The sequence below is a fragment of the Solanum dulcamara genome, chromosome 10 (assembly GCF_947179165.1).
Source record: "Solanum dulcamara chromosome 10, daSolDulc1.2, whole genome shotgun sequence".
NCBI classification, from domain to species: domain Eukaryota; kingdom Viridiplantae; phylum Streptophyta; class Magnoliopsida; order Solanales; family Solanaceae; genus Solanum; species Solanum dulcamara.
The window spans coordinates 27,209,790-27,234,831 of record NC_077246.1 but is presented as its reverse complement, the minus strand read 5'-3'; the positions used below and the strand labels follow the sequence as shown (position 1 = coordinate 27,234,831).

Genomic DNA, 25,042 nt, shown 5'->3' with positions numbered 1-25,042 from the left:
CAAACCCAGAAACTATACCGCCAAGTAGGTAGGGATGGAACCATTAAAGTCGGATGCTTCCCGTGGGATTGAACCGTTAAAGTCAGATGTTTCCCATTTTATTGTCCTGAAATGATAGGACTTGACTAATCAATGGAATCCATGATTAGGGAGGCGTTCATGCCCTGGCAAGGTATAGACGGACGTGGCAATAATGTCTGATTGTTGTACTATCTCTGGCTCATAAGTGATGGTTGTCGGATAAGAGAAACACTCATTTAGGTCTTGATAGTACTCCGAGTCAATTGAGTTGAGTGGCATGTGATTTGGTCCGGTCTAAACCACTTTTTATTAGACTTAGGACCCTTGAGTGAGTTGTTACTTATTTATGAGTTGAGATTTGCGAGTTGGTTGATCCTTATCTGATGATTGTTTTATTTGGCCATTTTATATTCTCGTACATTCCATGTACTGACGCCATTTCGCCTGCATTGTTTCATGATGCAGAGACAGGTACCAGAGATCATCAACCGGCGCACCATTGAAGATCTACACACATCCAGCTACTTGGTAAGCCCTCCTAGTTTTTGGAGGATGCCAGACTTTCTTCACCGTTTTGTTTGCTTTCTTTATTTTGATTGTTGGTAGCTATGGGCTTGTCATTGGCAACTTCTAGACTTTGATAGAGGCTTCATAGACTAGAGTGTGGGAAGGTTGGACTGCTATTTTTGAGAAGTCTTATTATATTTGTTTTGATGAGTTGATGGTGATTGACCCTCGACCCTTATATTATGAATAGTATGTCTATGATTGAGTCTTCCTTTGAGTGAATATGAATGAATGATAGTGTGACTGAATTAGGTGGTTCGCTTGAAGGCCAGAAATGGCTTTCGAGTGCCGGTCACGCCTAGGGTACCCTCCCGGGGTGTGACAATACAATAATGTGGAGTCTGGGTCTATCTAAGCATAAATAGAGTGACAACAAGCCATTAATATACCTTTCACAACATCAAGAGAAGACTCTAAGTCTTGTTGACCGTCAATATATAAGTATAATATTGACCACTTCCAAAACTAGAGGCTCTCCATCGACTTCTTCGTGATTAAGACTAAGTCCCCATCTCTTTATAGCATGCTAAAGTAGACGACCCTATAAATCTAGCGCAACTAGTCAATAAATTGCTGAGGGTCCTCTTTGTGGTCTTCCCCTATATACTATGGAGGACTCAAGGCAAGAAACTCTTAAACCCTCAAAGTTCTAGGCCCTTCAAAAGGCCCGTATGTATTTTATGCCAGTGGTTGGTGCTGAGTTGTTGTTATCTAAGACAACATATAGACTACACCCCAAAATTTTTGGTTTATAGGAATAGGAGTAGTTGGAGCTGCTTTTGGAGGTCCTGGGGTGTCTTAATGTGAAAGTGGTGCTGGAGAGGTATGTAAATATGTCTCCCCTTCTTCCTCTAAATGAGCAGCCCTGGCAGATGGTACTTTGTTGGTACCCTCACTTATGCGTGCATTTGACTTCTGGCCAACTGTTGTCTAATAAGTCATTAGCGTTTCTTTCTCTATACCATGATAATAACAATCGTAAATCGAAGAACTCAACCTTTATGACTTATCTCAATAGCATGATTTGAGCAGAAATAGGTAATATTCTTGAATAATATCTATAGCTTCCTACTTATAAAATAGGGTACACAACATATTTATAAATAAGACTTTACTAGACACAGCTTGCAGACTCCTTAGGACAAGTCATTGTTCTGATACCAAGTTTGTCACACCCCAAACTTGAGGGGCGCAACTAGAATCTGATGGAAAAACCTAGGTATGATCCAACCTTTCTGAACCATTTGCTAATAGCACATATCAACCATACACAGTCAATAAAAAAATTATATCTCATCATAAAAATAACCTCTTGGCTCGCAACACCCTTGTCTATAGCTTTAGAAAGAAAATAGCTACTTCCAATAATTTATATAAAGCAATAACAAGCTAGTATACAAGCCTGCTTAGGCCATCGAGGCCACCATGGTATCTAGGGAAGCTTAAATGCTATGTTGGCTCTCTAAACTACCATGATCTATATACAAAAGCTGAAAACAAGTACATAGCTAAATAAACATCAAACAACTATCAAACTTAGCTAACCAATAACCAAGGCCAATATGCCCAATAATGTGTCTATATAACCCATCATACTAGTTTGCAAGCCTTTATGAATACAATATATGGACAGGACTGGGCCCCGACCTTCCCAAAATCTATATATAGCAAAACAAGCAAACCTCCAAGACTCTGGAAACTCCTGGAAGAAAGGAGTCAACTAATAAGCTGAATAGGTGGCTATTCTACTCGGTAGATATTTCTAATTGTCTCTCAAGATTACAGGTATGAATGTAGCGCCTCCAGACAAGGAGCATCAGTACATAATAGAGTATTGAGTATGTAGGACAAATGGAAAGATAAAACAAAAGTATAAAGACAGAATAAAAAGGGTAGGGGTGAAACATAAGTGTAATAACTTGTCTCCCTGCAATAAGACAATATAAACACATAATCATCAATAACCTAACTTGGATCCTATAAGCTCGACTAGTACAAACAACACACAATCACTATAAATCCTAACTAGCATAAATAGTCACTAAATGCCCATACTGGACTCCTTACTTGGATCCAGTGATAATCTGATCTGAACGGTGTGAATGTTCATGTGTCATGAATCAACACAAATTATAGGCTTCGTGTTACAATATATAGATATTGGCCCACAGGTATAGCCTGCTTGTCCCATGGGTACTGTGTATCTAGACCATAGACACGGTCTACCCAACCTATATGAAAGATATAAAATTTAATATGTAGGCTCAAGAAGCTTGTAGTGTCAGTGTCTTCTAAGGCCAAAATAAGTTCATAGGCGATAGCCAAACTATAAAACATCACGACAATATCAAGTAATCATAATCAATTCAAACACAATCACAACATGCTTTTCTAGGCCACTAAGCTAGGAGTAGAGTGTTGGTGATAAACATTATATCATATGGTGGTAGTCAACTTAATACGATAAGCCTACAAGTCAATAATGATGGTATACAAGTGATAAAGTTTACGTCATTAGGACCATGCCAGAAGAAAAATCAAATCTTTGACATACCTTTCAACCAAAGCCAAAAAAGGTATCTCTATGAAGCTTGGCTAACAAAAAATAATGCAATAATGCTAAGTCCAAAGTATCAAATAAGGATAATAACAACAATAAACAACATCTAATATCCAATGAAGTTATTCCAACAACATCTCGAAGGAGCGACAAGCTTCTAAGGCAATATAATAAGGTGTAGTTCACACCGTTCAATCCAATAACCATCGTACGAGACTCCAAGTAGAACCACACTGTAATACCCCGAGCCTACACTTCGGCATGAATGTCAGTAAAAACCCATTACTAGCCTGAAGTGAACCCTTGGCCTGGCTGACTTTAAGTAAAAGACTAAACATACATGCGAAACTTTTAAAAGTAGAGAAAATATACGAAACATTTAACGATACTTTTAACTAAAAGTCTAAAAATAATCTCTAAGTCATAAGTAGAAAGTATGTTTAATTTGAACATCTGAATACTGAAGACTGAACTAACTTACTATTCTATCTATGAAGCCTCTACTAATTGAATGTGCGTGTCGGGACAAGACCCACGACTTCCTCCATGATAAACTAAAAGTCTACTAAAACTGAAAAGCATAAATATATTGAGACCTCCGAAAGAAAGTAGGTCTCACCAAAAGCTGACGATGTGATTATATTAATGAAGTGACTTTTGATGATCTTGAACATCTGTAACTACATTATAAAATAATGCAACAAAGAAAAATATCAGTACATGGAATGTACGATATGTAGTAAGCCAAAATGAAAACATTGAGCTAAACTGAATACACATACTGAAAAAAAACTAAAAGTAAAGTTTGAACATGTAATAAAATCACTAAAGCTTTACAAAGAGATATGCAATACTGGAAAAACACTATGATAGTATACTTTACGTTTCTTGGGGAGTTTTTCTAACCAAAAATCATCACTATGAGTATCGTGATGATACAAAGTCTAGCCCACATTGTCGAAGCCATTCTATACCTTTCCATAGTATATGAAAACAATAACTGAACTTATGGATCCATATCTAAACCCTTATTAGGGGCTAGGTGAGGTGTCTCCCAAACCAATGGCACCATCCTATCCGATGTTGGCTATAATTTATGTGGTTTGATTTATTTGAACTCTTATACAAATTTATCCTCAATACTACTCTCAAAACATGCATTAGCTCTCATAGTATTATCTATGTTGAGTTAATACTCAAATGAAATTGTTTATGGAATACTGACCTTTACTTTAGCCGACTCAAATTTCTTTTAAAACTATTTATGCTTTCCTTAAAATAGCCATGCCTTACTCTAATAAAAAATAATGCATTTGGAACCATTTAAGTCCTCTTAATACTCTTCTAAAATGATAATGGAAAATACTTGAAATTACTTTAATTCAGAAGTCAATGCCTGAAAATAGTTATACAAATGTTTTTAATAATTCTTAGCTAAGTAGGGTTCATGTGATAAAATAATCATGAATATTAATTCAACAAAATTAAAATAAATGAGAAATTATATTCTTAATGATGAGATAAGAATCCAAATTAAGGAATAAAAGTCAATTCAAAATTCATGGAAACTTGGGGTAAAGATCCTAAATTTAACTCTTACTGACTGAATTTAGATGTAGTTCATGAGGAAGAACTTAGTCCAACATTATGAATAGCCTTACATATTTGAAAGAATAAGGTTCTTGAAGAAACTTGAAGAAGATGCATGAAACCTTAGTTTTGTCCTCTAGATTTCTTGCTCTAGGCCTTGGGAATGATTGTGGGAGTAATTAGTTCGAATAATACTGATAAGAGACTTAATTGTATTCCAAAATGTCAAGGTTTAGGCTTAGAATGGTGGAAAGGGACTGAAATATCCCTCATTAAAAACAATCAAAGGCTGTCTACGGGACATTCTATGTTCCATAGAAACTTTTACGAGCCGTAGAAGTCCTTTTGTAGAACATGTGCCATATTTCAGGGGTTTCTAATGGACCCTTTTACATGTCGTAGACCATTCTATAGGCCATATACACATTTGTGGGAATCAATGTTTGGTAGAGTTTCAAGACTTCACTTCTAGGGGTCGATCCATGGACTATAAATGGTTCTACGGGCCATAGAAAGGTCTGTGCAAGTCAAAAAAAAATTCAACTATCAAGACTTTTTTTCATGGGTGGTTCTATGGTCCATAGAGTGTATTATGATCTGTGGTCTGGTCCGTGAAACTCAGACTTAAAATCATAGTTTTAGGAGTTTGATTCCACGGGCCCATCTATGATATATTATTACTTTTGTGGGCCGTAGATGGTATTCATAAAAGTCAAACTTCTACAAAACATGAATTCTTTTCTTAGCTTTTGTGATCTGATTTGAGTTAAATATTTTTAGGTGTTACAATATCTCCCCCTTGGGATCATTCTTCTTCGAATGATGACCAATATAGGAAATACACAAGGCATAAATACAATACAGAAGCTAAAAATTTCAACCATATAAATAGATACTAAATCTGAAATGTGGAAAGGATCATTACTTTCAATATCAACACTAGAAGGAACTAATATATGAGGCTATCTAGCTTTCTAGATTCTTCGGCTTCCCATGTAGCTCTTCAACAAAATGATTCCTCCATAGAATATTGACTGATGCAACCTCTTTAGTCCTCAACTTGTGAACTTGACGATCAAGAATTTTAACCAAAATCTCTTCATAGGACAAGCTATCTTTCACACCAATACTCTTTGTGGTAACAACGAGTGAAGGATTTCCCAAGCACTTCTTAAGCATAGATGTGTGAAATATTGGATAGACCGCTTCAAATTCTAGTGGTAGCTCTAGCTCATAAGATACATTACCAACCCTCTTCGAAATCTTATAAGGACCAATATAACGGGGACTTAGCTTCCCGTTCTTTCCAAACCTCATGACACCCTTCATGGGTGAAACCTTCAAATAAACCCAATCATTAACTTTGAACACTAAGTCTCTTTGCCTAACATTAGTGTAGAACTTTTGACGAATTTGCATGGTTTTAAGCCTCTCTTGAATAATCTTAACCTTCTCCATATCCTAATGAACCAATTATGGCCCTATAGCTCTATTTCACCAACTTCAAATCAACTAAGAAGTCATCTGAATGCTAGAGTGATATCCGTTATTGTACACAAACTCTATGAGAGGTAAGTGATCATCCCAATTTCCCTTAAAGTCAATAACATAAACACTCAACATATCCTCTAAAGTCTAAATTGTATGCTTTGCCTGACCGTTTGTTTGAGGATGAAAAGAGCTACTAAGGTTCACCTTCAAACCCAATCCCTCATGAAATGACTTCTAAAATTGGGTGGTGAACTGAGAACCTCTATCTAAAATAATGGACAATGGAACCCCATGAAGTCTGACTACCTCGCGGATGTACAATTTAGCTTAGTCCTTTACTGAGTCTGCAGTCTTTTCTGGAAAGAAATAGGTTGATTTAGTTATCTGATCTACAATCACCCAAATAAAATCATGCTGCCAGTGAGATTTATTAAACATCTAACGAAGCCATACTAGTCACCTCCCATTTTCACTCTGGAAGAGCTATATCCTGAGTTACACCACATAGCCTCTGGTGCTCAACTTTGACTTGTCAATGATTTGGGTTCTTAGCAACAAAGTCTACAATATTGCTCTTCATAGTCGACCTTGACCCCTGCTATTTTAAGGTCATATCCATTCCACCAATAGACTTCTCTCAAATCATGATACATCTTGGTGGAACTAGTATGAATCAAATACTTGGAATTGTGGTCCTCTACAATAATCCAATCTCGGAAACCATCCATATCTAGAGCACATAATCTGCCTTGGTACCTCAACACACCATCTTCTCATTCTTTGAAAACCAATACATTCTACTTGTGGACTTATCCCTTTAACTAAAGTAAGATAGGGTCCTTGTCTTTCTTTCCTTCACTTTCATAACTAAAGATGATGCAGCCCTGTTATGAGCAAGAACACCACCTTTTTAAGAGATTTCAAGGAAAACTCCCAAACAGACTAGTCTTTGCATTTCCTTAGCTAACTCCTCCTTTCCTTTCTTCACATGAGCGGTACTCCCCATGGAAAATCTGCTAAGTGCATCCTCAACAACATTAGGCTTACCTAAGTGGTAGAGAATACTCATGTTATAGTCTTTAAGCAGTTCAAGCCATCTCTCTGCCAAAGGTTCAACTCCTTCTGACTGAAAACATACTGAAGACTTGTGGTTAGTGAACACATCCATATGCACTCCATAGAGGTAGTAACGCCATATCTTTAAAGCATAAATTACTACTGCCAACTCTAGATCATGAGTCGGATAATTCCTCTTATGGATTTTAAGTTGTCTGGAAGCATAGGCTATAACCTTATAGTTCAGCATTGAAGTACAACTAAGTACCACTTTGGACATATTGCAATACACAACAAAATACTCTGTACCCTCTGGTGGTCAACATTGGAGCATAAATCTGGTGAGTTTTCAATTCTTGAAATCTCATCTCATAAGCTTTAGACCATTGAAATTTAGTCTTCTTCTGGGTCAGCTTAGTCAGTAGAGATGAAATAAATGAGAATCCTTCTACAAACCCTAGGGTATCTAACTAAACCTAATAAACTCCTTAAATTAGTCAGGGAGGTGGTGTAGGTGTGGGTTAGTTTTTGCCACCACTATCTTCTGATAATCATCCTAGATACCTTCACTAGAAATAATGTGGCCTAGGAATGCCACAAACTTTAACCAAAACTCACACTTTGTAAACTTGGTGAATAACTCAGTCTTTTAGAGTCTAGTGGGCTATTCTAAGATGAATGGAATGATCCTCATCACATCTAGAGTAGACCAGGATTTCGTTGATGATCAGAATTACAAACATGTTTAGATACTGCTTAAATACTTTGATCATGAGATTTATAAATATGGCAAAAGCATTAGTCAAACCAAAGGACATAACAATAAAATCAAAATGACCATAATGGGTCCTGAAGGCTATCTTTAGGATGTCAATTTCTCTCACTTTCAACTGATGATAACCGGATCTAAGGTCTATCTTAGAGAAACAAATAGCACACTGAAGCTAGTCGAATATGTCCTCAATTCTAGGGTGGAGATACTTATTCTTTATAGTGATCTTATTCAACTAGAACTAGTCGATACACATCCTAAGGGGACAATATTTATTTCACACAAAAAGCATAAAAGCTCCCCAAGGTGATATAATTGGTTGACAAAACCCTTATCAAGTAGATCTTTCAACAGCTTTTTTAACTCTTTCAACTTGGCCAGAGCCATTATGTATGGAGGAATAGAGATAGGCTGAGTATCAAAAAGGACATCAATTCAAAAGTCTATCTCCCTATCGGGAGGGAATCTGGGAAGATCATTGGGAAAGACTTCTAAGAACTTATTCACCACTGATTTGACTGAAGGTGTGGTGTCTCAACACTAGAGTTTTTAACTCTACCTATGTGATAGATACACCTTTTGGAGACTAACTTTTTGTCCTTAAGGTATGAAATGAACTGACCCTTAGGCATTGCTTGACTACCTTTCCACTCTAAGACTAGCTCGTTCTAAAACTGAAACTTGACTACTAGACTTGTACAATCGACTGAGGCATAACAATCAAATAACTAGTTCATGCCTAGAATGGTATCACAATCCACCATATATAACCCAACTAAGTCAGCTATGGTGTCTTTATGATGGATTCAAATGGTGTAATTTCTCTAGACTCTTTTAGCTAGAATGAACTTAGAACTTACCAACAAGAGTAGAAATACTGAAAGAATCTAGAAGGCATTCGGGACCAATCCTAAATTTCATGGCTATATAAGGAGTCACAAAAAACAAACCAACACCTATATCAAGAATGACATAGACATCAAGGGAAAAGAATTTTAGCATATTAGTGGCGACATCTAATGAATTTTAATGAAATACGGACTACACATAGCATACAAACGGTTTGAATCTCCATCTATTCCTGATGTAACACCCCTTTGGGCAACCCTGCCTTATGGAGCCTCTGATAAAGACTGGGCCTTATTACCTCATTGCCTTGCTTTCACTTCGGATAGTATTTAAGAAAGTGACCCAACTATCCACACATATAACAACCATTTCTGCCATCATGATACTCCCAAATATAGTGCCTACCAAACGTACAACAGAGTGGTTTCCGAGTAGATTCTTGTGCCATACTACTTTGCGAATGGAAACCCTACACCTCAGAGTTATGACTATTCCAAAGCCGCTGGTCATTTCTGTTTCTCGGTACAGGTGAAATTGCCGATGATGGTGCATGTCTAGATGAACTCTTCTGAAAGAAATACCTATTACCATTACCACTCCTCTGCTGACTGAGCTCATGACCTACTGACTTTGCCCTCTTATTCTTATGTTCTTCTCTATCCCTTTTTATCTTCTTCAACATGTTGAGCATACACCATGATCCTGGAGAGATATATGTCAGAAATCAAAAGTGTCGCCTAACATTCCTTCTTCACATATTTTCCCAACCTAGAGACAAACTCCTCATCCTCGATCTCATATTCAGAACTATGTTTAGAGCATGACAGGATAGATGAATGAATTTGAGGTTGCACTCTTTCACACTCATTCCTTCTTGGTTCAAGTTCACAAACTCTTCCACTTTGGCCTCCCTAAGCTCTTGGGGAAAGAAGTGGTTTAGGAGTGCTTACTTGAAATCATCCTAAACTGTTGGCTCAACATGTTCACAATGACTTTCCTCCCACTTATTGTAGCAAATGTTTGCTACATCCTTTAGTTGATAAGTAGCAAGTTCAACCTATTTTGTATCACTAGCATGCATAGCCTTAAGAATCTTCCACATATCATTAATGAATTTTTAGGGATTTTCTTCTACCTTTGTGGATTGATCCTAAGTAATGTAAAGGGATACAAGGCTTATATAGATACACTAATAATAATGGTAATACAGACTATCTCTGAATAAGAAATAAAGACTAGTTCAAGCCAAAATAGAGGGAGATAGGCAACTCCAAATGCCTAGAACTCACCCAAGTCTCTAAAATCTAAGAGCTGCTCCGCACGATATACAATCAGTAGTGAAAACCCTTACTATGATCTGCAGGGTGCAGAAGTGTAGTATGAGTACCAACAAGTGGCACTCAACAAGACCTATGTGCCTCTATGTGATCATTATGAGGGGATCGAGAATGCCCCTATATACTTGTTTGGTCCCAATCCAGGTCTTATATCAATCTGCATATCCGATCATCAAGATTTGCTCCATCGCGGTGATTGGAGATAAATAGCCAAATCAGTATAGAAAGGGTCAAAATTCTCTATGACTAAGTATCATAAAATCAGAGCATCCTTAATGCCTTAAATCAGTATAATAAAAGGAGCGCATCCTTGATGCCTCGAATCAATATCACAAAATGAGCGCATCCTCGATTCCTCCAGTCTACTGAAAATAGTAGTAATAAAGGTAGTACGACCACCATTCAAAAATCAGTATAAAATAGTTCTGATTACAACCCAGTTTTCTTAAATCAACGCCAAGAACTAATACATGCACCGGGGTCGACTACATCCGTGAGAAAATAATGATCCAATGCAATGCAAGCTATCACCAGTACCCAAACAACATGCACAATCACATAAAATAATGAATCCTCAAGCACCTTACCTTCTAGAGCATGCAAACGGGGCTCACAAATACAACCGGCCTCTAACCAAGTCCTAAAGCTCAAATCTACTCCTCTAAATCAACCACAAGGCCCAAAAGGAAACTCAATCCTAACTGGGTAACAAGGAGGAAGATATGAAGAAATAGGTTCTCAACTAGTCAATCAGTACATCCATATCCATCTGGGAAATACACCTCGAGATTTCAAATAGTGCTAGCCCGCCAAATGGAAAAAAGAGAACATATATGATTCTAGATCTAAATCCATAAATGGAATGCAATAGTAATCCACAAGCCTAATCAGGTGAAAATCACTACACCAAGGTCTAAGATAGGTTCTATAATAGTGAAGGATACTAAGTCTGATAACTTCCGGCCAACAACGGCTACATCAACTAAGTTTCATCCCAAAAATCCATTCTAAGGAAAAAAATTCCGTCAACCAACGTAACATCAATCAAGTCACCTATAATAGGCTAACCAAGGCCAAACCAAGGCATAATTAATAAGGTTACCAATTAGACGGAAAACCTCATAAAGGCAAACTTGCCTAAGGTTCATACCAGAACAACAAGACAATAATTTATAAGTTAAGCCTAACCCATCAGATACAATCCAAAAAATAAGTAAATTATACTAAACAATACCTATTGAAGCTCAATCAAAGAATAGGAGACCGTAGCCTACCTTGAACCGAACACGCGCGCTCCAAGTCCACTTCTCGATAGCTTTTTCCTCTAAAAATGACTCCAAATGCCTCCACGCTATCAAAATGTTGATCACCTCATCAATATGAATGTTTTGACACTAAAAATAATATTTTTTAGAGACAAACCCAAAATAGGATCTAAAATGGGATTGTGGGACCCACAATGAGAATCCCAAAAATGCCTCTGTAAAAATATTCTACACGCAATATTGAGCGTGTACCCCAAAATGAGGCACAAATCGATGCTCAAAATGATCTATATCAGCCCAACATTTAGAAACTACATTAAAGCCCTAACTAAGCTTTGGCAGCCTTTTTGGGCAAGCAATTACCTCAAAATGATGATCTTTACGCTTCCCCGAACACACCAACACATTAACACGATCAACATGAACCCACTAGACTTGGAATTGCCAAAAATGGAGCTCTCTAACTCCCAAAATTGAAGAATGAAAATAGGAGTCAAGGCTGGTTCGCATCTGGTCTTAAATTAAAAGACCAGGCGAGACAATGCATCGCGATAGAGAGGTTCAAGTAAAATGCACATCGTGATCGTGATAATGACCTCTCTATCGAGAAGGCTTAATAGATAGAGGTCCACGATCGTGATAGAAGGCAAAGGCCAAGGTTGGCCTGCACCAGCAAGGTGCTACAACATCATTTTGAACATGGCCAAATTCTTCGACGGGGTGCTCTGGATACATTAGGAATCCCGTGCGTGCAAATAGACTATGCTACCCTATCAAATTCGATGTTCTAGACTTAATGGTGCAGTCAAAATTTCCAACATATCAACAAAATGTGGGTCCCACATCCAAGCATAATTTTTGCCATTTCCATAAAATGGCTCAAAATAAAACCGGAAGCCTTAGAACACGAATGAAAGGTCATTCTAGACCAAACTCAAAATTTTGGAGCTAACCTTGCTGACAAAATTTCAATTCAAGCGTGTTTACAAACAATGTTGACCAAGGTCAACCATAGGCCAAATTTCAAAGGCTAAAGCGCCAAATGGCCTCAAACTCGTACCAATTACCTCGATACTCATGCCGACCATGCTACTAGCCTAATTTGAGTATTCCAGAGCTGATTGTTCAAACTCCAAGAATTCTATTTTAAGGTCGTCTTCTTAGAGTTTTGACCAAAGTCAATTGTTCAAACTCCAAGAGTTCCAACATAAGAAAATGGGAAAATACCCCAAAAGAACGACCAGACAACCAAACTATCAGTTCCAGCAAGTCATAAATGACTTAGGGTCGCTACAGGAAAGCTCTAAATACTGAAAAGATCAAAAAGGAAGAAAATGACTTAGAGAGTTGTCATTACAACATCCACTACTAAAATGACTTTCTTCCTCGAAAGTCAAAGGGTAGAACAGAACCCAAGGGTACAAAAAGATTAGAAAGTTAGGACCGCAAGCTCCGCCAAACTTATAGGCACCTTCTCGGGTCAGGCAATGTCAACCTAGAACTCAAGCTAAGAGATAACTCTCGAATTCACTTTTCTTCTTCATAACTCAACCCAACTTCTAATTCCTCTCTTTTGATACTGACTTCCACCCAACAAGAACAAGCTCAACTGAGCGCAACAGACTAACCCGAGATAAACCTATTCACAAAGGTACCTTAGAATTAAGAAACCAACAGACAAGAGAAGATTTTAAATAACTCGCAAGTCGAGTTCTTTACTTTATACTCCAAACTCAAGACTCTTCAGTCATCATGGGTATCCTACCCATTCTAAACTATAGCAACAATTCCCATCATCATCTAAACATTGCCTGAATAACTAAAAGGGAAATACAAGCATTACCTGGACATCGATGAGCGGCAAGAACTCAAAATAAATAACTCAACCCAGGGCACAAACCCAATGTTCAAACCCAAGAATATCCAAAACCAAAATCTTGAGCCTGAAATCTATCTTTCAAAACTGAAAATGCTACTCCAAATCACAACTAAATCCTCAAGGAGGAAATCTGCATTGAGATCATCTTCAATGTCACTCTATTGCCAATAAAACTTCCAGAAATTAGAATCAATACAAGAATCTAACCCTAAAAGTAATCGAACTAAGGCCACGAGTCCATATACCACTCCACGAGTGCAAATTTGAGTAGCCCACCAATCCAGGGGCAAAGTCAACCATATAACCAATGTGTTAGCATATTACACCTGCCAAAAGTGACTCAATAGAATCAAACTGTCGCAGTAATTACTATAAGTCAACCCACTAGTGCAAGTCTGAGCTAACTACTCAAACTCAAGAAAAGTTAAGCCGATAGGTAGCGAACAAGCTTATAAACCTTTTTTAGAGAGTGACCCAAAATAAAACTAAACCACCACAAGGAACACTGCCATCCAATCACAATGATACATGCGAGCTTCGCATCCTTAATAAGAAACCAAGAGATGATCCTACGAATTAATTTGACTCTATTTTGAGGATGATCTTTCTAAGAGAAATTCCATTTGCCCATGGAAGCCAGAGTCTGAATTAGTCAATGCACACCACCGTAGAAGACCCAATTCGACAATCTGACTCTATAGAACCATTAATGCACTGGGAGTAGTTTATCAGTAGGACCAAGGCACAACACGGAATCATTGAAACAAAAGGTAGCCCTGGTTGTAAGGTAAAACAAGCCTATGACTGAAATTTTTGATACATAATAATTAACCATCTAAAAGTCGAATAGTCATAATGACACACCAAGGCAATTCTGATAAATCAAAACTCATCAATATGAATGCTCTCGCTCCACATTTACCCATTTTCTCTATTTCTTGGTTTGTCACAACCATAAGAAGATCACTATTTCTATGAATTCGATAGAACCCTTTTATATGACGCTTCAAGCTAAAACATCACCATACTTAAAATGAACAAGGAAAAATTCCATTTTCAACCTTTCCAACTCAATATTTCCATCTAACACCATAACATACAACTAGCTGAATCGATAACTTAACCCTCAAACTTACCATGAAAAGGCAACCCAGCCAAATCTGAAGGGAAAACCTTAAGTTCGCCACTTTAGGAACTAAGAACACAAATCAAACTTAGGAAGAATCACTAATGAGATCTATAGTAGACCACAAGGGTCTCAACTACAGACACACCCTTCTTTTGGCAACAACCTCCACTAGCTAAGCATACTAGGAGGGGCAAGCTATGAAAGGGAAATGACTAAACCAAGAAAACTCTAGGATGGCTACACAGGAATCCTCCAAAGCAATCAAGTAAGCTCAACATCCACAAGGTATAACTCTACCACTACTTACACATACAGTAACACTAATATGATCCACCTCTAAAAGAAATCACCTAGGGGAGATAAACACATACACATAGTTTTAAGTAAAGCTATCATATAACCAACAGATAAGTAATCAGGCTAAATAAGCATGCTCATATAAGTCCAAGTAAAATAATTACCAGAATCACAAGCTGAATCTAATAAGTCAAGTAATCACCGATGGATACGAAGAACCCAACACCCATGAACTACAGGCAGGGAAGGTCCTAGAAACAAATTCACACAAATACGATTGATACCCGGAGCTTCTCCTTCTGTCTGACCTGAAGAAGCATGGGATGGAATGCACTTGGCCTCTAACTAAATACCTCAACCACTAACTACAACACTTAGGGTACCACCTATAATCGACTGTCCCTAAGCCCTATAAACCCGATCCTGCCGAGCTTGTCACCTGCGATGTGTGATTGTAGGACACTCTCTAGGTAGATGCCCAAACTCACCCCATGTATAGCACTTTCTACCAAATGCATCCTACTAAGATGAATGAGCTGAATTATTATAAGCCCCAAAACATGAATGTCCGGATAGCAACCCCCAAGAAGTATATAGTGAACTCTGCCCACCGTGGGTACCATAACCTGTTATAGTACCGCCTAGAAGCTGAGGTGCTCCCATCATTGGTCTAGTAGGTCTAGAGTAAAGCTAACCCTCTCTAGGATAATGCTTATCTCAGAGTGGGGCATTACCTCTAATGCGCCGATGGCGGGATGTGCTATCTCCACCTCTGTAAGTCTCCTTACATTCATGCTCCATAGACCTCACATAACTGAGCACCTGGGGAAAAATAGACCCCATTGCTATTAAGTGCTGTGATACTAGGCAGAGCGGTAAAATCAATCTATCAATAAACCCCTGAATAAACTCTCACTCAATAGAAAACAAGGGGAGAGTCTGTCAGGCCCACTTTAGAAACTCTATCATATACTTAAAAACTGGCAAAGAACCTTGCTGAGGACCAACAGATCTAACTCTAGGATGAAAACCACTTGATGCACCCAAAACTACTCCTGCCTATGGTGTATACTCATTCAGATGCATAGCCTCTAATACTGAATCTAAAAATGCCGAGGTAGCCATCAATATTGTCGAAGCCTGGGTAATATATGCTGATGCTCTATCCAAGTCCATCCATCACAAAGCTCGTACTATCCATCTAAGGAGGAATGAATTCCAAGAAAGTATTTAGAGGTTGATTAGAGAAATTCACATGATAAGGAGTCAATAATGTGGTTTTCCTAAAATTACCTATAGCCTCTCAAAGATAGGATACAAACGTCTCTTACCGATCCGCAGGACTCTACTAGGCACTTGCTCTTATACCGATGATACCAGTGAACCTAAGCTCTGATATTACTCTTTCACGACCTAATTTATCAAGTCATGATGATGCCCACTATTAACCTACTAGTAGGTAAACCGAACCCCACAGTACGAAACTATAGGCAAGGGACCACACAAGGGGATACAGAGGATCGACTAATAATAGTTAGAAAAGAAGAATAATAACAATACAACAAGATAACCCCCAAGACCTTGTATAAGTCGATAGTCGAGCTACTAAACTAATGTAAAGGGATATAAGGCTTATACAGATACAATAATAAAAATGATCATATAGACTATCTCCAAATAAGAAAAGATAAGTCGAAGCCAAAATAGAGGGAGATAGGCAACTCCGAATGCCAAGAGCTCACCCAAGTTTCCAAAATCCAAGAGCTGCTCCATACGATATCCAGTAAGTAGTGAAAACTCATACTATGATCTGCAGGGTGCAGAAGTATAGTATGATTACCAATAAGTGAAACTCAGTAAGCATCGGCCTGCTAAGCTCCAAAGATAAAGCAAGTATAAAAAATATGTAAGCAAGGAGTATATATCACAAGTAACTAATAAGAATAATACAGAAGCCTGCAATAAGAACATCATATATAAAAAAGAGAGAGAGAACAGGAAAAAAAGGAAGGACGTACCTGGTGGCGCCAACCCAAGACCTAAATACCACAACCCACTATGAAGTAGGACAACTAAGTGACAACATACTTACAGAACTAAACACAAATATCTCATAAAAGCCCAAAGGACCATATCACTAAATACCTGCATAAAAAGATATATAAATAAGAACAAGGACAATAACTACCTTCATACAAGTGACCACCCTTTATACCATCACAAGTTCACAAATAGTAAGACAATATCTCCCGAGCCCCTGTGTGCCCAGAAAGTTCACTCACAAATAGGTAAACCAATGTAGCATGCAAACAAGGCTCACAAGTACAACCGACCTCTAACCAAGTCCTAAAGCTCAAATCTACTCCTCTAACTCAACCACAAGCCCAAAAGGAAACTCAACCCTAACTGGGTAACAAGGAGGAGGATATGAAGAAATAGGTTCTCAACTAGTCAATCTGTACCTCCAGATCCATCTGGGAAATACAACCTTGAGATTTTAAATAGTGCTAGACTGCCAAATGGCAAAAAGAGAACATAAAGTATTCTAGCTCTAAATCCATAAATGTAATCCAATAGTAATACACAAGCCTAATCGGGTGAAAATCACTACACCAAGGCTCTAAGATAGATGCTATAATAGTGAAGGACACTAAGTCTCATAACTTCCGGCTAACAACGACTACATCAACTAAGTTTCATCCCAAAAATCAATTCTAAGGAAGACAATTTTGGCAACCACCATAACATCAATCAAGTCACCTAAAATAGGCTAACCAAGGAAAAATTAAGGCATAATTAATAAGCTTACCAACTAGACGAGAAATAAAGGCTAACTAGCCTAAGGCTCATACCGGAATAACGAGACAATAATTTAGGAGTCAAGCCTAACTCATCATGTACAATCCAAACTACAAGCAAATTATACTAAACAATATCTATTGAATTTCATTCAAAGAATAAGAGGCCGTAGCCTACCTTAAAGCCGAACATACGCGCTCCAAGTCTACTTCCCAATAGCTTTTTGCACCAAAAATGACTCCAAATGCCTCCACGTTATCAAAATGTTTATCACCTCGTCAATACGAATATTTTGAAACTAAAAGTCATTTTTTGGAGAAGAAGCCAAAATAGGGTCTAAAATAGGATTATGACACCTTTAGTGGGAATCCCAAAAATAACTCCAGGTATCCTATATACGTATCATTCTAAGTTAGCCCTAGAACGAACACAATCCCTACATTCCTTGTTCTATCCCTTATCCATCTTTCGAGTTCAAGGTAGACAACAATTGTATCCTAACGCTGGCCAAACATTAGAATAATAAAACAAAAAAAACAGGAGTAATTAGAGATAATAACCCATCTTCAACCAATTTGGAGAATATTATACTATAACTTCGTAGCTACGACCCTACAGTAGGGAAACTAAGCCACTCATTGTACAAATTACAAAGAAAATAGATTTGATTAACATTCAAAGAGTAGAAATTAACAAATAAAGTTAGAGAAAGTAACCCTAATAAATGCTCTTCGCTGTAGAAATTTGCAATAATCAAAATATCATCCTGAAGTTTGCGACGTGGACAGGCTTCATTTCTTCATATTTTTAACTTTTTCACCTTTTTGTCTTCATAGATCCCTCGGCGAGATTACATTGTCCCTCAGCCCAGTCCACAAACTATTCTGCCTCAATGCTTCTTATCATTAAATCCATGCTCTCTTTCCTGGAACCTCTCCGCAATATGGAGAGGGTATATTTTGGTTCTTTTTCTTCACTTCTTTGTAAGTTCCCAGAAATGTGGAAGGTCCAAAACCAAGGATCAAAGGAGGAAATCTCATAAAGTTGCAGAAACTGGCACCAGGAGCTGACCACGAAAACCAAAATAGGCTATGGTAAGCATCACAGATCGTGGTGAGAAACCATGGTAGAGATTTAGAGACTCAAAGTGTTAGGCCCCATACTTTTGTACTTCGGAAAGCCTTCTTAAACTTTTTAAAAGTAGCCACATGACCTAGATTAGCTATAACATAACAAAATAACCCTAAGGAAGGGAGTATGCGATGCCCCCATAGTAGGGAAGGTTGAAAATAGAGTTATAAGAATCCGTAAGGAGTTGGAGGCCAAGTAATGAGTCATAGGACTCAACTTACTTGCATAAGCTACTGACTTGGACCTCTTACATAACTAAGCGACTTGAGGGTGTGTCGAGCTTACGTAGCAAGGATTAAATAAGTTATTAAGGTAAGATGATATTACGAACCCATGAAAGAGGCGGAAGGAGGCGTAGCACCTACTTGGAAGCAAGTAGGTGATGCACCTACTTGGAGGTGATGCACCTACTTGGGCTAGGTAGGGGATGCACCTACTTGGACCAAGTAGATGACTCACCTGCTTGGGGTGGACCCCACTGCCACGTGGCAGCATATGGGTGGCAGCATGACGTGAGGTGGCACCCTAAGGGGGATGCCACATGTCACCCCTAGGGGCTTCCACATGTCACCTCCAAAAGAGAGATATATATGCTGAAATTATGACTAAGGAAGTCATTTTTTCAGCTCTTACACTTAAGGAAAATCGGAGAAAACTTGAGGGAGAGAAGAGAGTCACGATAGCCACAAGAACAAGGTAGGTCCTCCATTTTCAATCCGTGAATTAATTATTTAAGGTATCCTACTGTTACCTAATGGTTTTTAATAGCGTAAAGTAATTATTTGGGGCTGCAGGAAGTGCAGCGAGCAGCCCCACCAATTTTCAGCACTTTAAGGAGCTTCCGAAGTCAATTTTCAGCAAGGTAAGGTTTGATTCTCTTGTCCCACATTTGGGTAAGTGTTTAAGCAAGTTATGTGTGTGTAAATATGAGTTTGAGATGTAAAAATATGTTCGTTACTGCTGAAGGAGGCTGCAAGTCATGTAGAGACTGTTTTGGTGTATTCTAGTCGGCTTAAAGTTTAACTAGCATTGTCGTTAGCATGGTGTTGTGTTTGGAGGATATTTATCTATGTTGAAGGGATGGAACATGACTAAAATGACTGTATATTCTGCTGTTTTCAGCCACATGACACCCCGGTTAGTGGGGTAAAGGTTTTATGAAATAAAGATTAGAAACCCTATTTTGGATCATAGTTTTGAGCGGGCTGTTTGGGACTTGTTTTATGTAATGTTGAAGGGGTGTAATTGTGTATTGTCTTCTGGTTGTTGTTCTTAATAGGATGGTAAGGTTTGGAGGTTAATTGGAAGTTCGTATAGGGCGAGTTATAGAGGAGATGCTGAACTGTCACGACCCAAGACTAGGGCCTAGACGTGACATGGCGAATGAGGAACCCGAAAGTACCTCAAACAAGCCTCTTAGCATTCTTTTAGCCTTTTATAGGTAATGGCGATAAATGAACAAGCGGAAATCATAATAGTAAATATTCAACTTACATATGTCCAACAATACCTCTAGCTATTAGATTTAACGGGGCTGAGACAAGTTCCTAGCTCACCCTCAAACATAATAAAAGAAATGCCATAGTAAAAGATCTCAATATATCATAAGCTAGAAATATAAAGGAGTATTGTTCCCAGAACATGGGAACTCACCAAAAGTAGTCTTCAAACGAAATCTCAACTAGCCACGTGAAGGAGAACGAGGAGGAGCACTAGTCCCTACATGGTGATATCATGTAGGCAAAAGAGTATGCGTTAGTACTTTGAATGTACTAAATATGTAAGGATGCATGAACATTGAGGAAACATTAAAACATTTATGTAATATGGAACACAATGTAATGCATGCACAATAAATCATATAGATATCCTTTAAAACATTCATTTTGTGGGAAAATGACCATAACCGATATTTAAAACCATGCAAGCTATTACATGGAATCCAACATAACCACCTACGTTGGCTAGGGAGACTACTTGCCCGGTAGAACTCCGTCAACTTCATTTATTTCTTTAACTTTACCTTTAAGGGCTTTCATGGATCCATTAGCCTAAGCCTACAAGGGCTTCTATGTTGGTACATAGTTAATGAGACAAGGGGTTTCTACTAGGATTCCCTTACCGAATCCCACCTCAATGACCCATTCGGTGCTAAGTCAACCCCACGGAATAGTTTAATACTTCAAAATAGTCATAGTATATAGCTTCAAAATTCAAACATCATATTCGGTAGAATAGTTCATTAAAATATTTGATAATTCAAATATACAAGAATTGTCCTTATTGCATAAAGAATCCATCATTCATATCATTTCATCATTCTTTCATTTCATAAGACTCCCTTTTGATCATAGATATTGCTTTCACAAACATTCATTTGGAGTCAAAGCTTTCAAGCCAAACTTTATTAAAAACATAGTAAAACTAGGTGAGTTCAAATCACTTCAACTTGCAAACATATATGTAAATAAATATACATAAATACTTTGAAATCCATTAATTAAAAATTATGCTTTAAACAACCCACTATGAATTTCAAGAACCTTTAAAGAGATAAATACAGAAATTACTTGCAAACCATAAATTCATACATATGAAATTATGTTGTATCAAAATAGACCAATAATCATTAGTTTAACCATGATTCATGCTATTAAGTAAAAATAAGAATTACCTACAAGAAAATATTACTTGAAATCAAGAGATTTAAATTGAAAGAGTTTTTGGACTACATGGGTGGAAGAATCCATGGATAAACACCCACATAACTTAGAGTAAAGCTTAAAGAAAATAAACATAGTTTATCATATAATTAAAATACTTTAGGCATGAAAGTGGAAGAAATACTCTTATTGAAGCCTTATATACCTGGAATCTAAAGCATTACTTAGAATCAAAGGACTTAATGAATACACTTGAATCCTAGCCTTTTCTCCTTGCCGGAGCATTTTGAATACTATTCAGAGTATATCAATCACCAAAATAGTATTTCTACACTACTAAAAACTAAAACTATATTTTGAAAATAAGTAAAGAAGTGTATAGAGAGAAGAGTTGCTTGAGAAATCTTGATGAATAAAATGATGAATTAAGGTGGGTATTTATAGGTGTGAAAGAGGGACCTAACAATAATTAAAATAATTATAAAGAAAAATCTAAAAATTTAATAGAAGATTGTGACGTCATGGGTGATGTCAAATGGAGGACTATTGATGTAATGAATGATGTCAAATGTATCTAGATCTTTCCATGGTTGGTGAGATGAACTTTCTTTTAATGGAATACCCTTTTTCGGAGCTGCGTTTGGATAAGATAACTTCCTCATTAGGATTTGGTGTCTTCACATGAATTGTTGATCTAGAAGTCTACTTTCATGTAGTTAAAGAATTAATCGATTTGGAGAATCCGACAATGAGATATGACTTTGCTACTACAAACACTCTATTTTATCATAGCACCTTATCTTATGATAATTAATTTATTTGACCTAGTTAACCTCCAAAACTTAATATATGGTCTTCACAAAAGTTGTAGGTAATGATGTTGGAGTTATTCAGAAATTTGAATCACCTAATTTGGACGATCCTACAAAATGTTATACCCAAAATACAGAAACTATATCATTTTCATCGAGAATTGAAATATCATATACAATATTTTTAGGAGATGTTACATGCTTGAATTCCGTTAACTTCTTAACTAACTAATAGACTAGTCGAGACTAGTCAAGAAAGGAGAGTAAGGAAATGGTGCCTATAGATACTTGAGTATAGATTTGGAAGCTGGAAAGTTGAAAGTTAGTAATCTTGGTATTACTCTCATGTTAAATAGGTTGAAGGAGAAACAAAACAAGTTGGACTATAATAGAGCTACTACAGGTATGTGAAGCTATCTCTTCCTTTCTCTTGGCATATCTTCAAATTAAGAAATGAATGATATGAGCTTGAGGGTAAATCTACTCATAAACTTCAGGAATAATCCATGGTCCTTACTTACTTCTTAAACTAGGGCTTCTCAAGCCTTCCATATGTCAGGAAGTGATGAGTGTGTGAGGCTATCCTTCTTCTTTCTTGGAATGTCTTAGCCATAAGTTGTTTGTATATGAAATGTGGGTATAATTCCATTCATAAAACTCCAGGCATGACTCATAATTCTTACCCACTTCTTGGTATTAGAACTCTTATAATAGTCGAGTTATTTCCTTTTAAGGCTTCTATATAATGAAGGGTAGTATACGTAAAACCTATTTCTCCTTTCTTTTAGAATGTCTTAAATGTAAGTGAATTGATGTATGATATGAGTTTGGAGGAAGTTCTATTCACAAGTTTCGGACATAACTCATGAATTGTGTTCACTTCTGAATGCTAGAAGTCCTAAAGTAGTTGAACTACTACCCTCGAGCCTTATATATGTTGAGTAGTGACTCTTCTATTTCTAAAGAATCTGTGCTAATAAATGTCTCTGATTGCCCAAGCTGTGTAGCATTATCTTGATGCAAGTCTATGATTCCTGAGACTCCGTTTGTTATGGCCCCTAATGTCATTTAGAAGATACTTGAGATGTTGATCATTTTGATCCTCAAATGATAGTTCATGATGATTGTTAAATCGAGTCTTAGATGATGAGATAATTGCATATGATGACTCACTACTCTACTCGTGCATGCTGTTAATACATCTTCCATCGAGTCCCATGAAGGGCCGGGTATGACAGAGTCCCATAAAGGGCCGGGTACGATATATGATGACATGATTATTCACTGAGTCCCATAAAGGGACGGGTATGACCGATTCCCATAAAGGGCTGGGTACGATATATGATGATATGAGCACTCACTGAGTCCCATAAAGGGTTGGGTACGATCGAGTCCTATAAAGGGCCAGGTACGATATATGATAGTATGATTATTATGATAGTATGATTGTTTACTGAGTCCCTAACTAGATGGCCGGGTATGACACATATATGCATATGATAACCTAATGAAATCTTTGTGATACCGAGTCCCAAAGTGGGCCGGGTACGACATGAGAGGATGATATACATGGCCTCATTTTATAAGATGCAGGTATAGCGATTTATTAAATGTTATACTTGTTTTCTGCATCCCTAATTCTATTGTAATCTCATTTATCTGTGTTATCCTTTATATACTCAATACATGTATTATACTGACCCCCTTCTTTAGAGGCTGCGTTTTATGCCCGCAGGTACAAATATTCATTTTAGGGATCCGCCAGCTTAGGATTTCCACTCAGCTATGTTGGAAGTGCTCCACTGTTTTGGAGCCTAGATTTTGGTGCTGATTGTCTAATGTATATGTATGTTTATTCAGGGGTACGGTGGGGGCCTGTCCCGCCATATATTGATGTTACTATTCTTAGAGGTCTATAGTCATGTGTATGTGGGTTAAGTGTAATTTGTCTCAATTGTGCCTATACGACATGTTGTAAATGTTTTTATGTTGTGGCAGCCTTATCAGCTCGTGTGCCTTTTAATGATATGGTACGAATGAAAGAGACTACATGTACATGAAAAAGTTTTAACCCATTGAGGTTTTTTGGTGTAGTATCCCATTATGCATAGTTTAATTTGGCTACTTTTGATTGTTACGTATATGGGGGTCCAGGTCGAACCCCAGTCGCAGCCTATGGGGTTGGATCATGACAGAAGTGGTATCAGAGCAGTTCACCCTTGGAGTGTCTACAGACTGTGTCTAGTAGAGTCTTGTTTATCGGTGTGTTGTGCACCACATCTATAAAAAGAGGATATAGGACATTTAGGATGTTACCTTTCTTTCATATCTAAGATCGTGCGATAGAGCCGAGTTATAGGGAATGAAATTCCTCATACTAACGTATGCTTTCAACAGAAGGACAACATCGATAGAAGAAGTAACTAACAGTATTAGAAGTTACAAAGCACGCAGGTAAGCAAAGGCATGAATGATATATGATAGGTAAGGTATTGAAGTACGATTGACATGTAAAGTTAAAATAGAAAGGAAAAATAGATAGGAAAGTGCAACAGGTGCAGTTCAAGTGGACATATGAGGTAAGTCCATAATTTTATACTATTATTGATATTGGAAGCCCTGTGTGGCTGCGATATGACATGATATAAATATATGTGTTGGCCCTGTGAGGCATTGTTGGCATTTTCTGTGTGCAGGTGTTGAGATAAAGTAAGAAATACAGAGGAAATTCTTCCCAAATTTTCCCGAAGAAATAAAAGGAGAATAAGTAAAGCCTAGTAAGGAAGTAACTAAAAGATAGTATATAGTTTGTGGAAGACGGAGA

General features: G+C 37.5%; 1 protein-coding gene across 1 annotated transcript in view; it reads left to right on the top strand.

Moving 5' to 3' along the window:
• Nucleotides 1–24,254, top strand: part of LOC129870640 (uncharacterized) — a 42,879-nt gene extending 18,625 nt beyond the window's left edge. Inside the window, exons 4-5 of the mRNA XM_055945466.1 lie at nucleotides 487–549; nucleotides 23,954–24,254. Coding sequence (XP_055801441.1) covers nucleotides 487–549; nucleotides 23,954–24,049 — 159 coding nt within the window. The 3' untranslated portion in view covers nucleotides 24,050–24,254. The remainder of the gene's footprint in view (nucleotides 1–486; nucleotides 550–23,953) is intronic.
• The last annotated feature ends 788 nt before the right edge of the window (nucleotides 24,255–25,042 follow it).